We start from the raw sequence: 18456 nt of genomic DNA on the forward strand, positions 1-18456 counted from the left end.
AGGGCAGGTCAGGTGGGTACTCAGCCCCCTGGTTTTTGGACGAATGCCTCACGGTCCTCCTGGAGGAGGTGGATGCCAGGGGGGAGGCCCTTGTCCCCAGACATGGAAGGAGGAGGCCTCTACACCTGACAAAAATAGCTTGGGAGGAGGTGGCAGCCCAGGTCAGCAGCGACGATGTTGTACGGCACACAAGGGTGCAGTGCCCCAAAAGGTTTAATGACCTGCTGCGCTCGGGAAGGGCAAGTACCGTGTTGGCAAGGATCAGTGTGTTGAAGTGTTAAGATATGGCCATCCCCCCTCAGAGATGTTAGAGTCTGAGTGCCAATTGTCAATGACACCGGAGCTGGCCAAGGGGGTGAGCCCTGGCTGCTTGGACTGAGTGCCTTGTAGCACGAGGGTCATGACTCAGATGTGCCCTGCAAGGTGATCCTCGGGTGGGGTTGGCCAGGCTGCAATGGCGCTGCAGGTAGAGAGTGGGCTAATCAATGCTCCTCTGTCCTTTCAGGAGAAGATGACCCATAACAACATTGAAAGGCCGCGGACCGGTGGAGGCCCCACAAACCACCTAATCCTAACCAGATTTGAGCAGGATGCCTTGGAGCTGGAGAGGCACCACACACCTCAGTCAAACAGCTGTGGAAAGGCTGGTGTGTCAGACGAAGGTAAGAGTGCGGTGCATAGATGTGAGAGTTTCGGATGGTGCAAACATTCTTGTGTAGTCCTATCATTGATGGGGGCCTCAAAACTGGATCCCCCATGGATCATTGAAAGACGATGGCACCATGATGCAGATCTCCATTGCCTCACCAGGGTGCCTAGCATGCACAGTGACAGTGTGATGACTTAAACTAATGACATGTTGTTGTTCTCCCTTAGATTCACCAGCACACACTCAATCGCAGGACCCCAAAGATACCCTGATGCTAGAGGACCACCAGGCTTCACATGCACCTGCCTCACACCCGCTCTCTGAACCAGGCATCAGAGCAGATACCAGCACCTCGGTGGGCATTAGATCCTTGGCTAGAATGTCAGAGCACAGCGACGAGGGTATTCACAATCGCTTGAGGAGCAGGCGGAGGCAGAATGCCCAGGGTGCTGGTAGTGGGAGGTCTGCTGGAAAACAGGACGATGCTGAGTTGAAGGCAGATGATGAGCTTCTGGAGTCGTCCATTAAGCGGCAGATGCTGGATGTCCAGCGGGATGTGCAGGAGAATCTGGCGGAGATCCATGAGGGTCTGCGTGCCATGGTGTCTGTTGTGGAGGAGTCCATGCGGAGCATGAGCATTGCGCTGACCCTCATGGCCGAATGCACTGTCTCCTCCATTGAGAGAGTGGCAACTCTCATGGAGAGGCAGATGCAGGAACAGGGTCAGGGGTTTCTGGGGATGCGCTCAGGTCTCAGGTACGCCAGTATGTAATGCTGGACATGAGTGGCTCTAAACTTTATTGTACAGGCACTGAGTGGAATTGGATTCAAATGAAAGGGTAATTTCAGACATTCAAGATGGAGGTGGCAGCCCTGACATGAGGTGGAAGCAGATCTTTGGCAGCCTAGCTGAAGGAGCGTTGCATCAAGGCGTCCCTGGTGTCCCTGCCTCTTTGAAGGATCCAGAGGCCTGCCTCCACACCCTCAGCATTCTCCTCACCATGTTCCTCTTCTGACTCACTGCTGGATTCATCCTTTGTGGCCTGTGGAGCTGCCTCAAGATCCTCTTCCTCCAGTGGCGCACCCCCTTGCCAGTGCCAGATTGTGGAGAGCGCAGCGTGCAACCACTATCAGTGACACCCGCTCTGGGGGGTATGTAGTGCTCCCCCTGAACGGCCCAGGCATCGGAAGCGCATCTTCAGAAGACCAATGGTCCTCTCTATCATTGCCCTTGTGGAGGCATGACTCCTATTATAATGCTGCTCTGCCTCTGTTCTTGGGTGGTGGAGAGACGTCATGAGCCACCTTTTCAACGGATAGCCCTTGTCATCCAGCAGCCATCCATCCAGTCAGGCTGGAGCACTGAAGAGCCTCGGCACCTGGGAGTGTCTGAGGATGTAAGCGTCATGGGAGCTGCCAGGGTACCTTACACAGACTTGTAGAAACTACACCCTCTGGTCACACACTATCTGCACGTTCATCGAGTGGAAGCCCCTCCTGTTGACGAAGGCACCCGGCTGACCCACTGCCACCTTGATGGCCACATGGATGCAGTTGATGGCACCCTGGATGTGGGGGAACCCGGCAATTGCTGCAAAGCCTCTGGCTCGCTCAGCCTGGCTGGCCTCATCCGTACGGAAATTCATAAATATCATTACCTGTCTGAACAGAGCATCTGTCACCAGCTTGACTCAACTGTTGACAGCTGATTGGGACACTCCAGAAAGATCCCCCACTGACCCCTGGAAGGAGCCAGAGGCATAGAAGTTGAGGACCACTGTGATCTTCCGAGCCACTGGTATGGGGTGTCCATCCACACAGTCGGAGCTGATCTCAGCTCCAATCATCTGACAAATGGAGGTCACGGTCTCCCTGGGGAGGCGGAGCCTCCTTCAGCATTGCACCTCGGACATATTGAGATAGCGCTGCCTGTAAACCCTGGCAGCAGGATAGTGGCGTCTTCTGCGGCCCCTTCCACCTTGGGCTACCTGCTGACCCTGTGCCCCTTGTGCCTGCGCCTCTCCTCTCACAGGCCCCTCTCCTGGAAGCTGCATTGGGACACCTGGCCTCCTCTCCCTTCTGCCCCTCTCTTTTTCCTCAGAGGAGGAGGAGCCACCAGCTGAGACCACAATCCTCATTACCAGGGTAACGGAAGGCTGCCTGATACATGGAAGGGTCCACATGGTTAAAATCCTCCGGGGGCCTTGAGACACCAATAAGTCCTGAAGTGAAGCCTGGAAATGCTAAGGATGAAGCTCAGAACTGAGGTGAAGCTGTCAAGTTGAAATAAGCCACCAGCAGCGAACTATCTCCCAAACTCTTCACTACTCACACTGGCAATGCTGCTGACCCTGTTTATCCCTCCCTTGGATGAAGTTTTGCAAAATGTGGGCTGCCCGCCTGCCCGTTTTGCCCGTGCGACAAGTACAAAATCGCACTGGCACCGTAAAATAGGGCTCAATTGGGTTTTTAATGGCCTTTTAATTGATGCCAGGTGCGGCCCAGACACCCACACACAGCCTTCGACCTGAAGATTGTGCGCGTGCGGGATGACGTCAGGACGCTCGCCCGATCGGGTCGGGTGCGTGCCCGCCTGCGGGGCGTACAATTCTGCCCTATGAGCGCGAGACTTGGACAACCTATCGGCATCACATAAAGCAATTAGAAGCATTTCACCTTCACTGTCTGCGATCTATTTGCAACATCAGGTGGCAGGACAAAATCCCCATTGCCGAGGTTCTTGCAGACCTGGCACGGAGAGTAAGCTCATCAGAGCTCAGCTTCGCTGGGTCACTCGTGATTCACATGGAGGATTCCTGCATACCAAAGGCAGTATTCTACTGCCAGCTGCGCAGGGGAACCCACACCACAGGACGTCCCAAATCTGGATATAAAACAACCTGAGAGCCAACCCCAGAGCTTGCGAGTGGCATCCCAATACATGGAGAAAAGCAACCTTGGACAGACCCAAATGGAGACGTTTCTGTCATCAAGCGATTCCGACATTTGAGGAGGATAGAGTCATGTGTCTTCAGGATAAGTGTGCACGGCGCAAAGCCTCACACTCGGCCTAACGTCACACACGAGACAACATCAGCCTAGGCTGTAAATCAGTCTTTTTTTCTTTGCTGAACACTCTTCCATTGAAGTGACTGGGGAATCCATCAATCGGAAAGGCAATTAGCCACATCTGAATTTGTAAGGGGGCACATGTGACTAATGTAGTGGACAACGCTGGGTAGATCAGAAATTATCTAATGATTCTGTACTGAGATTGGACTAGATATGAGATACCCTTCCTCAGCTTGCTTTGTGGCATCACATTTCCCTGTTTCCAAAATGGGGCTACAAGATAACAAGAGTCCAACTAACAGATCAGTTCGGTAATGGCCAAGTCATTTCTTAGCAGCAGTAGATATACTTCAGCTAAACCCCAAGGCAGGAGGGAGATCAAAATGCTCGAAGAAGATTCAGTAAACCTAAACATAGGAACATAGAAGCAGGAGTAGGCCATTTGGCCCATCGAGCCTGCTCCGCCATTCAGACAGATCATGGTTGATCATCTACCTTATACACCATTCTTCCTACCATCCGCATATCACTTGATGTTGTTAACATCCAGAAATATTTTGATTTGTCTTGAACATGTCTGAGCTTCCACAGCCCTCTGGGGTAGAAAATTCCAAAGATTCACCACCCTGTGAGTGAAGAAATTCCTCCTCATCTCAATCTTAAATAGCCTTCCCCTTATTCTGAGACTGTGTCCCCTAGTTCTGGACTCACCAGGCAGGGGAAACATCCTATCTACATCTACCCTGTCACATCCTGTAAAAATTTGTAAGTTTCAATGAGATCACCTCTCATTCTTTGAAACTCTAGGGAATATAGGCTTAGTTTCCTCAATCTCTCCACATAGGGCAATGCCGCCATCCCAGGGGTTAGTCTGGGGAATCTCCGTTGCACTCCCTCTGAGGAAATATATCCCTCCTTAGATAAGGAGACTAAAACTGCACACAATACTCCAGGTGCGGTCTCACTAAGGCTCTATAATTGCAGCAAGGCATCTTTACTCCTGTACTCAAATCCCTTTGCAATGAGGGCCAACATGTTAATTGCCTTCCTAATTGCTTGCTGCACCTGCATGCTAACATTTAGTGACTCATGAACAAAGACACCCAGGTCCCTTTGGACATCAACACTTTCCAACTTCTCACCATTTAAGAAATACTTTGTCTTTCTGTTTTTTCTACCAAACTTCACACTTATTCACATCATGTTCCATCTGCCACATTCTTGTCCATTCACTTAGCCTGCCCAAATCCCCCTGAAGCCTCCTTACATCATTCTCACATCTCACATTCCCATCTAGTTTTGTGTCATCAGCAAATTTGGAAATATTACATTTAGTCCCCGCATCCAAATCATTCATATAGATTGTGAACAGCTGTGGCCCGAGCATTAATCCTCGTGATACTCCCACTAATAACAGCCTGCCATCCTGAGAATGACCCATTTATTCCTACTCTGTTTGCTAACAAGGCCATGAGCCTTCAAATTTGGTTCTTTGATGGTGATATTTGTTTTTCTGTACTGAAGGCATTGACAAGGCAACTATGGATCTTGAAGGTAGGTTATTCGAGAACAAGAGGTTACGTGGGTTCTAACCAAAAAGTGTCAGAAGGGATTGACATTCTTTTGACATTCCATATTGCAAAAAGAAACCCTTAGCTTGCCACTTATGCATTTAGTCTTAGATGTTCAAGTGAGTATTCCCATTGGTTAACTTCTTGGTTAACAATGAGTAATGTATCCAGCGATTGGGATGACCACATCTCTAACACAGCGAGGTCAATCGCACAATCATTGCCATTCAACCTTTGAGCCAATTTTTAGCCAACCACATGGTATTTTTACCAGCGTTCCAAAATGGCTGGTGTGAGCAAGACTGTAGAAGAAACAGAAAGATGAAAAATTTTAAACCCCACAAACTCAGTGGCAAAAAAATGTTAGGTTACTACTTCGAAAATAGTAAAATTTGAGTTAAAGGAAAAATGGGCCAGAGAGCAGAGGGAAGAGATAAGAAAAGGGTGACAGCAGGGCGAGCAGAATTAGTGATGATTTTTAAAATGACTGTTTATTTTAGTTGTAAAGGGTCATGTTACAGTAATAGAGCCAGCTGTGATGTTAGAGTAAATTTATTACTGTTATTTCAATGTCACTGCACAAGCTAAAACCTTACCAAGCCTCACAGCCCAGGAGACTGTATTTTTTTGCCTTCTAAGGGTAGACTTATTCATGATACTTGGAACCATTTAAATTTTATTGGAAGCAAGCTGCAGCAATTCATATTTTGTTCTAGTAATTTTCATATGATTTTCACACCAACATATTTTATTAGATTCTTAAGTGCCTGTGAATTCAATGCATTCAAAATTTCCACAAAGTTGTAGCTATTGTTAAAGTTAAAACATGTTTTTGTTGCAAACTAATCCATCCAGCTGGTTCTTCATAGGAAGTGCTACATAACATTGGACTTAAAAATCTCCAATTGTCAAATCCCTTTCATTGCCAAAAACAAATCAACAGGAATCCACTGCATTTAACCCTATGAAAAGAATTTGGAAAGATGCTGTGAGATTATTGCTTGGTCAAAAACCTGAAACTCCTAACATAACACACTGCACCAGTTCTAGAAGGTGGCCCACCACCACCTTCTCAAGGGCAATTAGGGTTAGGAAAGTGCCGTCCTTGCTAGTGACACCCAAACCCCAAGACTGATTTTTAAAAAAGAAACAATTCTACGAACACCTTTGGCTCCGATGCCTGGTGCCTTCCTTGAGTCTGGTAAAATCAGTTTGAACTATTTATTTCCATCATCTGTATTGAACATGCCAGAACAATGTTCAGAGCTAAATCAATTTTTAATCTTTAGGTCCAAAATGGATGACACAGCAACTTTGGAGCTAAATTGCATTTATTTATCTGAAAAATATACTATTGTAATGGCAGCCTATCCTGTTACCAGAAGAAGCACAGCAAGGATTCATTCACATTTCAGCACAGTACATAACCAGTTTACACACTACCAGTCACAAAATTTAATGCTTGATCAACTCAATAAATAAGGCTGGGGACATTTGTATGAGCCTGAACTCTTTCCGAGTCAAAGCTAATATTTCTTCATGAATATTTATTGGCTTGGGACCATTAAGCAATTCTTGGCTCGTTTCCAAAAACCAAATTGAAATTGGAGCTAAAATTGGCTCTGATCCAACCATCTCATATGTCTTCAGTGTGACACAACACCTTTAACCTTCCGTTAGCCATTGATATCTGAGTCATATGTTGATATTTTAGCATGGATGGAGGATTGGTTAACAGATAGGAAGCAGGGAGTAGGGATAAATGGGGCATTTTAAGTTGGCAGGCTGTGACTAGTGGAGTGCCGCAAGGATCAATGCTGAGGCCAGAGCTATTTACAATCTGCATTCATGGCCTGAATCTTTGGCTCAGCGAGCGGGGGTGGCGCCCACTCGCCGAGGTGTAAAATGACGCTGGGTGATGTTGGGCGTGCGTCCCGACTTCACCGCGCATCATTTAGATTTTCAGTTCGGCGGGCACACAGCTTAGTCGACTGCGCGCCCCGCCGAACTGTCAAAGGCCTATTAAGGCCATTTGAAAAGGCAACTAAGCAATTACCTGAGCTGCCCGTCCAACCTTAAGGTTGGCGGGCAGGTGAAGAGCCCAGGCGGCCTTCGCATTTTTCATGGAACCTCATCCGCGGGCGGGATAGGGTTTCATGAACGATTTTAAATTTTCACACAAATTTTTATTAAAATGAATGCACATGTCCCAGCTCATTTGGCAGTTTCACATGAGGGGACATGTCATAAAAATTATTTCTCCACTTTATTAACCCCTGCACAACACCCCCGATGTAGGGAAAATTCTACCCCATGACTTGGACGAAGAGACCAAGAGTAATGTATTTAAGTTTACTGACAATACAAGGCTAGATGGGAATGAAAGCCATGAGGACCTGAAGAGTGTGCAAAGAGATATAGACAGGTTAAAGGCAACAAGGTGGCAGAATGAATATAATGTGGGGAAGTTTGAGGTTATTCACTTTGGGAGTAAAAATAAAAAAAACTGAATTTTTTCAAAAAGTGTGATACTTTGATGTTCAGAGAGACTTGGGTTTACTCACATGTGGAGCACAAGGTTAGCATGCAGGTACAGCAAGCAATTAGGAAGGCAAATTGCATATTGGTCTTTATTACAAGGGGATTAGAGTATACGAATAAGGAAGTCTTACTACAAAGATTGTACCCTGGAGTACTGTGAGCAGTTTTGAGCTCCATATCCATGGAAGGTGCCTTGGAGGTGTTGCAGCAAAGGTTCACTAGATTGGTACCTGGGATGTGAGGTTCAGCAAATTGAACCTATTCAGTTGCCTAGGCCTCCAACTCTGGAATTCCCTCCCTACACCTCTCTGCCTCACTTTCTTCCTTTAAGACACTTCTTAAAACCTAACTCTTTGACCAAGCTTTTGGTTATCTGGCCTAATATCTCCTTATGTGGCTCATTGTCATACATTGTTTTATAATGCCTCTATGAAGCATGAACGGGCATTTCATGACGTTAAAGGCACCAGATAAAAAGTTGTTGTTGTATGCTTTATGGAGTTTAGAAGGAGAGAGATTCTGAAGCGGCTCAACAGAGTAGACACTGAGAAGCTTTTTACCCTGACGTGAATTTAGAACATGAGGCACGGTCTCAGGATAAGGAGTCCATCATTTAGGACTGAGGTGAGGAAAAATTTCTTCACACAAAGGGTTGTGAATCTTTGAAATTCTCTACCCCAGAGGGTTGTGGATGCTCCATTATTGAATATATTCAAGGCTGAGCCAGACAGATTTTTGGTCTCTCAGGGAATCAAAGGACATGGGGAGCGGACGGGAAAGTGAAGTTGAGGCAGATGAACCGTCATGATTGGATTGAATTGTGGAGCAGGCTTGAGGGGTCATATGGTCTATTCATGCTCCTATTTCTTATGTTCTTACAGCCATTGCTTAGTGGACTATGCTCTTTGGAATGTAAGTACTAAAGTTAGTCTCTTGAAATATATATACAGATTCAGTGCTATTGCTTGGACTTAAATTGAGATAGATACACATCTAAAGTAATTGAAAGCCTTACCATTGAAGAAAGAAAATTTAACACGGGCCTCCTTTTTTGGCATAGTGTTAAAATGTGAGTTTTGTTGGCTGAGCTTGAATAGTTTCAATATTGTGAAAATAGAGAGGAATCCTTTTCCTTCCTGTACTTTTCCAAGTGATGGCTGGCTTATAGGGGAAAATGGAGCTCCAAAAGTGGAAAATAAAAAAAGAGAAGGCAGAGAGGGAGAGATGAAAGTGCAGATTCTCCCGTAACGAACAAGAGGCCTCAAATATTTGGACAATGGAATGCAAAACCACTTTTACCTGATGTATAGAGAAATCCTGAGAGATGAGGTGGAACTTCATGAAACAACATAACGTAGTATAAGCTTGAAAAGCAAATAATGGAAAATTCACCAAGTTTATATTGTACGGCGAACTGTGCATAAACTTGTATGACATGGTAGCATAGCACTAAATGTCAACATACTGCACGGAATTCCAAACTTGTATTGTGAGGCGCCAATCTCTGCAGGATTGCAATGTAAGCCCACTGTTTTTTAAAATGAGATACGCTTTTGGGGCTAATTCTGAAACAGAGGAATGCCTTCACAATATAAATTCAAGTACAATTTGAAGGCAGCAAGTAAACCTTTGAAGGGAAAAAAATACTTGCTGTTCAAATACAAAAGACTTTTTATTGTACATTCACAAACTTTTTGTTATCCTTACATATAAAAAATTGCTGTGGTGATTAATATACCCCTTAAAACTAATCAAAGCAAAGAATTGTTGGATACTTGCCATTTTCTCTTTATAATTTATCTTCTTACGAGTCTACACAACATTGCCTTGGCATTTATAAATTTCCTAAAGGGCATAGCTTTATATTTTAAATATTGAGCTAAGAACTGTCCTCATACATACAGTTTCCAAGGAAACATTACCAGTGAAAGGAATAAGTGTACTCAACCTCTATTTCTCACATTTAAATAGTAACAAATAATAGGCAATTATATATTACCAGAAAATAACAGTTGTTTAAAATGTTATGTTTCCACATTCCAAATTAAATCAATGATTATCACCCACTCCATCTAACATGAAAAGATAATAAGAATATCTCTATAGCAGCATCCCTGATACTATTTTAATGATTATTCTCCAATGTTCATCTCTCATGAAAAGTAATCAATTTAATCACGTTTACTAGGATTGTGGAACCGATACAAGTGTCTTCCTCACAGTCTCCTTCTGTGCCCTCTGCTACCCCCATACAGATTTTCAAAATGAGTATACAGACATAATATTCACCTTGAACTAAAAAAAGCATAGACTAATTGGTTAGTGGAATAACCCTAGACATTGATGGGTGCTCTGCAATTTATTTCATAGTAGTTGCCAAGCTATGTATAAATAGATATACTTTAAAATTGCACAGGCTCTGTTACAAAAGTTTCCATTGTGCTCAGAGGACACAGATTATGCTATTACACAATCATTTTATGGTACATGTCTGATGTTATCCTGTTTTGACAATGGAGAGTCTGTTGTAATGAATCACAATAGGCAACTAGGAACACTGGTGCAACAGTGTAAAACCTGATGTGCAACTACAGATTCAGTACTGAGTATTGCTGAGTATTGTTGGACGTGTCATCCTTCAGATGAAACACTGGGATTCCTATCCGGGGTTCAAGTGAATGTTGAAGATCCTATAGTGCTATATGAAGAAAAACAGAAGTGGTGTTTTGGTCACCCTTCCTCTTCTCAAACCATTTCAGCAAATATTATTTTACTGTTATTTATAGGAAGTGGGATATAGCTGGTGCAAAATGAATGTCACATTTGCCCATTTAAAAGTCACTCCACCTCACCAAGCTCACCAAACTTTAACATTTTGGCATGATACATATGCAGGTTTAATTTTAAACCTCCTTGTTCTAATGTATAAATATGCAGTTTATGAAGATCTGATTTTCATAAAATTCAGGGGAAAAAATGTTACTCATTAATCTCAATCTAAAAACATCTAAAATTATCTAAATAAAATACCATTTTAATGGCATTAAGACATTATCTACTTCACATGAACACTTGAACAATTTGCTTTGCTAAGCACAGTGCATTTGACAGATTCCTTTTTAAACTGTGGCAGATGTTCTCACCAACCTTGGTAAACAGTGTACAGAGGTAATATTCCAGCTGTGAGCCAGTGGTCAGGAACATCCTCCACTGTCAGTGCACGTCAGAAAATTACACTGAATACTTGAGTACAAAAACAGGTCATTCATCTCACCTAGTGTGCACTGGTTACACTGCACCCAAATCTCCTCCTATGCTATTTATCTCACCTCAGCTTTTCAGTATATCATGATCAATGTGCCACAACTTTCTGACATGCATTGAAAGAAGGTGTCAGTGTGCATTTGGAAAAGCCAAGCTGTGCGAAGTCATGTTATAAACTTTAATGTGTGGCATTTGATAGCCATATCAGCTGTGGCTCAGTTGGCAGAACTTTTGCTTCTGAGCCAGAAATTTGTAGGTACAAGTTCCAACCCAGGGCTGGGATTTTCCAGCCCCATCGTGGCGGGACCCGCCATGGGAGATTCGACAGCCCAGCCAAAAGTCCATTGACATTCGGTGGGACTGGACGATCCTGGTGGTGGGTGGGGCCTATAAAATCCCACCCTAGGACTTTAGCATAAAAACCTAAACTGAAATTTAATTTCAGTACTGAGGGAATGCTGCACTGTCAGGGGTGCTGTCTGTTGGGTGAGATGTTAAACTGAGGCTCTGTCTGCCCTCTCAGGTGGACAAAAATGATTTCATGGCACTCACTCAATGAAGATTAGGGGAGTTATACCTGGTATCCTAGTCAATATTTATCCCTCAATCAACATCACAGAAACTGATTATCTGGTAATTATCACATTCCTGTTTGTGGGAGATTCCTGTTCCTTCCTATAATACAGCAGTGATAACACTTCAAAAGTACATCATTGGCTGTAAAGCATTTTAGGATGTCCCCAGGTCATGAAAGGTGCAAAATAAATACAAGTCTCTTTTTACAACATCAAAAATCAAAACGTTAAAACCAAAAAGCACATCACAATTTAGAATAGAATTGAGTTTATTATCAGCATAAAATTAACAGTTATATACATGGAAAATAGTGCAATCGCATGACATAAAACAAATAAAAAATACAAATACATTATAAACATGGATATAAGTTAAATCAGTGTCTTTATGAAGTAGGTCTTCCAGGAACTGCCGGAGGGGGACGCCTAAACATAAAAAAGGAGAAAAAAATGGAGATGAGTTGCAAATGAAATGAGCATTCTAAACCTAGAGCAAAAAGTCTGGACTGATGTGATTAGCTAGATACCAGCATGAATAATGGGACAGTTGTAAATGAAATGAGGATGTTCTGATTTGTATTTTACAGAAACTAACCAAGGAACCACCTCTATCAACAAATCCACAAGTCAAAGAAAGGATATTACATCACTATGGTTAATAAAACCGATGACTCTTCACTTATTCTTTAATATCTTTGAAATTATAATTATTCCAAAGAAAAAAATCATCTGCAGGTAGAACTAAAGTTAATGGAGGTCCAGATGTAAATATCTTGCCAAATTACTAGTTTGCAGAGTTTGAGAGACTAAAATACAATACGGTTAGACATCTGTGGAGAGACAGAGCTAAAAGGTCACCAAGTTGAAACATTATCAGAACTGGAAGAAGTTGGAGATTTCACACTTTATAAGAAAGGACAGAGTCAGGGAATATGTGGAGTGTGGTGGGAGTAGGAAAGGTAAAAGTGATAGGGTGGAAAACAGTAGCAATTAAATGACAAACAGGATGATACTCTTTCGAGTTATCAACAGTCACAGATTGCAACTCTTTTGAGTACAATCACAGTTCTTGGTTTCCAGGAGTGGGACATGAACCCACAACCCTCTGATTCAAAGGCGAGGGTGCTATGAACTGAGCCACAGCTGACACCTCACAAACAGGATGATGGTGCAAAGGCAAAAAAAGGGTTTTGATGGGACAAGTAAAGAAACAAAAGCTGGATCCACAGCAATGATCCCTCTAAGCTACGCGACCATGCAGCAAATGGGATTGTGCCGCACAAGGACCAAAGAGATCACACAAAAGCAACGTTCACTTTAAGCTGCGTGCATGCACGGCTAAGTGTCAATCTTAAAGAGACTGCACAGTGGACCAAGCTGGTCATACACAGCAAACAGAAGTTAGAGGGAACAATGGTCCAGAAGATGTGTAAATGGTTACAGCAGAATAATAAAGGAGGAGAAACTGGTGAAGAGGAGAAGGCTTCTCTGCCTGGGAATGTGGTGGAAGAGAAGTGGGTAGACTCCAGCAATGTGGACCATGCTACTGCCTATGTATGGTTAGAGGATCCCCAGCCCAAACCTCCGCCACTACCAGCAGTTCTGGTGCAGCCATCCTCCATTACTGAATGTACGAGAAAATGGGAACAATGGTTATGATCTGAAGTTGATTAACTCAGCATTGAGTTCGGAAGGTTGTAATGTGCCCAATCAAAAGATGTGGTGTGGTTCCATGAGCTTGTGTTGAGCATCAGTGGAGCTAGGAGGCTGAGGGAGAGACGGTCAGAGTTGGGAGGTTTGGAGAATTAAATTGACAAGCGACCAGGAGCTCGGGGTCATTCTTGCAGACTGAATTGAGGTGTTCAGCTGAATAATCTCCCAATCTCCATTTGGTCTCTCCAATGCATTGTGAGCAACAAATACACAATACTAAGTTGAATGAAGTATGAGGAAATTGCTGTTTTATCTGGAAGGAGTGTTTGGGGCTCTGGATGGTGGAAAGGAAAGAGATAAAAGGGCTGGAATTGCAACACCTGTGATTCAACAGGAACGTGCTGGGGTAAGGGGAGTGGTTGTTGGGATGATCGAAGAATGGACCAGGCTGTCACAGACGGAACGGTCCCTTCGAAATGCCGGAAGAGGAAGACGTTTAGTGGTGGCAGTGAACCGAAGGTGGTACAAATGGTGGAGGGTGGTCAGTTGAACGTGGAGGCTGGTGGGGGTGGGCTGGTGAAGTTAAGAGGAGCCCTACCATGATTCTGGGAGGGAGTGTAGGCGGTGAGAGTAGAAGTGTGGGAATGATGGACACGCTCAAGGGCCCTGTCAACCATAGTGGTGAAGACTCCTCAGTTGAGGAAAGAGGAAGATATATTGGAAACACTGATATGGAAGGTTGCAGCATCAGAACAGATACAACAAAGATAGAAAAACTGCAAGAATGGAATAGAGTCATTACAAGAAGTGGGTGGGAGAAAGTATAGTTAAGGTAGCTGTGGGAGTCAATGAGTTTACAGCAGAGATTGGTGGGCACCCTATCCCTAGAAATAGAGATAGAAAAGTTGAGGAATGGAAGAGTCAGACATAAATCATGTGAAAACAACAGAGGAGTAGAAACTGGAAGCAACTTGATGAAATTTTCCAATTCAGGGCAAGAGCAGAATCCAGCACCAACACAGTCATGTATTCCCACCTCCTGGTTCTGTACCAGCTTATAAACTGTTACATCTCTAACTTCTTGCAGTTCTGATGAAAATAAAGCAAAATACTGCGGACACTGGAAATCTGAAATAAAAACAGAAAATGTTGGAAAAATTCAGCAGGTCTGACAACAACTGTGGAGAGAGAAACCGAGTTGATGTTTTGAGTCCGTGTTGACCCAAAGGGTCATACGGACTCGAAACGTCAACTCTGTTTCTCTCTCCACAGATGCTGTCAGACCTGCTGAGTTTTTCCAGCGTTTTCTGTTTTTGTTGCATTAATTCTGTTTGTCTCTCCATGGATGCTGTCTGACCTGATGAATATTTTGAGCAGATTTTTGTTTTCTTGCTTTTGCTAAAAAATAGTACAAAGAATTTGACTAGTATATAATAAATTGGTTAAGTGATATTTGTGTAAACAAATCAGCAGAGAGATTGTAGCAGTGTATTAGCATCAGCATCTCACTACATATTGAGAAATACACCTAAGAAAACGCATAGGCCAGGATTTTCCCCCCTGTCGGGGGCGAAGTTGAAGGGCAGGCAAGCACAGGCATGCTTCCGATCAGCACCCCCGATCGGGGGCACGGTGCCATTTTACGTGGGTGGGCCAATTAAGGCCCGCCCAGCATGACGTCCGCACGGAAGCTCTATGCGCTTCCTGTGCGGGCAGGGGGAATCCCAAAATCGAGAGTGTGCTCTTTTGCGCATGCACACGACAGAGCGCACTCATCTCCCTGAGGCTAAGTGCAGCCTTAGGGAGATCAGCTCTAAATGTAAAAAAGCTAAAAATAGAAAAATAAAATTTCCCTAACATGTCCCCTCATGTGACATTGTCACATGAGTTGGGACATGTCCATAATTTTTACAAAAACTTCATTAAAATTTTTAAAAACCTACATGAAACCTCATCCCATCCACTAATCAGTTTAATGACTCTGTCATTGGCCTCAATTGGCCATTGATAGGTTGGCGGGCGCACAGCTGATTTTGCTGAGCCCCCGCCTACCGGAAAATTTAAATGGGGCGCGGTGACATCGGGAGTTCCATCCAACGTCACCGTGCGTCATTTTATGCGTCGGCGAGTGGGCCCTGTCCCCCACCGGGAAAATCCTGCCCATAAAGTTTTGCTTTGTTTGTTACACAATTATGCAATGTGGCGAAATACAGTCTCGTACTTGCCAGTTTCAAAACAAATATCAAGTGAACAATGCTCACTGTCAAAGTGGATTTTAATACCCACATCAACATATATGTTAATATTTTGCAAACAGTAAGGTAGATGATAGTATCAAAATCAGTTATATCATGCTGTTAGTGCACAAGTACAAGAAAAATATACACAGTATCAAGGAAATAGATAATTGTCAATGAAGTACAAATTTCAAATTAAGCACACAATTTTCAATCTCATGACATGATAACCATTCTTACCATTACAGTCTTGGGAATGTTGTGTTGGATTTAGGAATGCCTGACATCTCCTGTTGTCCGTATAAACTTACAAAAAATGTTTGATTTTGCAAGCATTCCTTATTTGTTTTCCACCCAAAGTATTTCTGTTAGTGACAGGGGAGTATCCATGCACTCCACACTGCAATGGGGTCTAGGACTTCAGAAAACTGCCTGGTGCATAACGACCTCAAGGTTTGGGTAACAGATATAGCCATAACTCAGCGGTTCAATATAATTTACTAAGATCTTCATCCTGCCTAACAAAAGTCTCGAAACCCTATAATTGAGGTAAAACAGTCAGATTTAGGAAAAGCAGTCATACAGCTGAATCTAGAGAATTACAAAGATTCATCACCCTCTGAGTGAAGAAATTCCTCCTCATCTCAATCCTAAATGGCCTACCCCTTATTCTGAGACTGCGTCCCCTAGTTCTAGACTCACCAGCCAAGGCAAACACCCTATCTACATCTACAGTGTCACGCCCTGTAGGAACTTTGTAAGTTTTAATGCGATCACCACTCATTATTCGAAACTCTAGAGAATACAGGTCCAGTTTCCTCAATCTTCCAGCATGAGACAACCCTCTCACCCCAGGGATTAGTTTGGTGAACCTCTGTTGCACTCCCTCCATGGCAAACATATCCTTCCTTAGATAAGGAGACAAAAACTGTACGCAATACTCCAGGTACAGTCTCACAAGGCTCTATACAATTGCAGCAAGACATCTTTACTCCTGTACTTCAATCCCCTTGCGATGAAAGCCAACATACCATTTGCCTTCCTAATTGCTTGATGCACCTGCATGCTAGCTTCGAGTGACTCATGAACAACTTACATTCACACTTAGATTTGTGTCATCTGCAAATTTGGAAATATTACAGTTGGTCTCCATTCCAAATCATTTATATAGATTGTGAACAGCTATGGACCCAGCATTGATCCTTCTGGACCCCAATGGTCACAGCCTGCCACCCTGAGAATGACCCATTTATTCCTACTCTCTCTTTTCTGTCTATTAACCAATTCTCCATCCATACCAGTATATTATCCCCAATCACATGTGCTCTAATTTTGTTTACTAACCTCCCTGTGTGGAACCTTATCAAAAGCCTTCTGAAAATCCAGATACACCACATCCACTGGCTCTCCTTTATCTAGGCTACAGGTAACATCCTCAAAAAACTCCAACAGGTTTGTCAAACATGATTTTCCTTTCATAAATCCATGTTGACTCTGCCCAATCATATAATTATTTTCCAAGTGTCTAGTTATTACATCCTTTATAATAGATTCTAACATTTTCCCTCCTACTTATGTCAAACTAACAGGAATGTATTTCTTCATTTTCTCTCTCCCTCCCTTCTTAAATAGTGGGGTTACATGTTTTCCAGTCTGCAGGAACCATTCCAGACTCTACAGAATTTTGAAAGACAACACCCAATTCATCCAGTATCTCAAGAGCCACCTCATTCAACGCTCTGGGACGTAGCTCATCTGGTCCAGGAGATTTAGCAACCTTCAATCCAATTAATTTTTCAAATACTATCTCTTTATGAATACTAGTTTCTTTCAGTTCCTTATTTTCACAAACCCACTGGTTCCCTATTGTTTCTGGGAGATTTCCTGTATCTTCCTCTGAAGACAGGCACAAAGTAATCGTTTAGTTTCTCCGCCATTTTCCTATTCTCCATCATGAATTCTCCTGTCTCCACCCGTAATGAATTCACATTTGTCCTTGCTAACCTTTTCGTTTTCTCATTCCTAAAGGTTTTACAGTCTGCCTTCATGTTTCTCACTAGCTTGCATTCATATTCTCTTTACCCTTTTTTTAAATCAGTTTCTTGGTCCTCCTTTGCTGGATTCTAAATTGCCCCCAATCCTCGGTCTTACCACTTTTTCTGGAAACCTTATAAGCCACTTCCTTTGATCTAATGTAGTTTTAAACTTCTTTTGTTAGCCACGATTGTTTTACATTTCCTGTTGGGTTTTTGTGTCTTAGAGAAATGTATATTCACTGTAGACCATGTAATACTTCTTTAATTACTAGCCATTGCCTGTCTACTGTCAATTTTTTTATTGTATTTTCCCACTTCCCCATAGCCAACTCACCCCTCATACCAGTTACCTTTGTTCAGATTTAAGACCCTAGTTACAGAACGAACTATGTCACTTTCAAACTTAATGTAAAATTCTACCCTATTATGGCCACTATTTCCTAAAGGCTCCTTTACAGCAAGGTTATTAATTAGCCCTTCTCATTACATAATACTAAATCTAAAATAGCCTGATCCCTACTTGGTTCTTCAATGTACTGCTCCAGAAATCCATCTCGTAACCATTCGAGGAATTTGTCCTCCACAGCATTAGTGCTAATTAGGTTTACCCAGCCTATATGTAAATTGAAGTCACCCATTCTGCCCCTTGCTGTTTCTTAGCTCCACCCAAACTAATTCTACATCTTGATCTAAGATCATCTCTCACTAATGTACTGATCTCATCCCTTACTAACAGCGCTACCCCACCTCATTTTTCTTTTTGCCTATCCTTCCTAAATGATGAATATCCAGTTCCCAGTCTTGGTCACCTGTAACCACATCTCCATAATGGCAATTAAATCATACCCATTTACCTCT

The 18456-nt window shown here is 43.3% G+C and overlaps 1 protein-coding gene across 3 annotated transcripts in view; it reads right to left on the reverse strand.

The window, feature by feature from the left end:
- Window positions 1-11935: 11935 nt before the first annotated feature.
- dnm3a (dynamin 3a) overlaps window positions 11936-18456 on the reverse strand; it is a 270426-nt gene continuing 263905 nt past the window's right edge. For all 3 annotated transcript variants that reach the window (XM_078561578.1, XM_078561577.1, XM_078561576.1), the window contains one exon: window positions 11936-12098. In XM_078561578.1, the coding sequence (XP_078417704.1) occupies window positions 12059-12098 (40 nt within the window). In that variant the 3' untranslated portion in view covers window positions 11936-12058. The remainder of the gene's footprint in view (window positions 12099-18456) is intronic.

The sequence above is a fragment of the Cetorhinus maximus genome, chromosome 17 (assembly GCF_964194155.1).
Source record: "Cetorhinus maximus chromosome 17, sCetMax3.hap1.1, whole genome shotgun sequence".
In the NCBI taxonomy this organism is placed as follows: domain Eukaryota; kingdom Metazoa; phylum Chordata; class Chondrichthyes; order Lamniformes; family Cetorhinidae; genus Cetorhinus; species Cetorhinus maximus.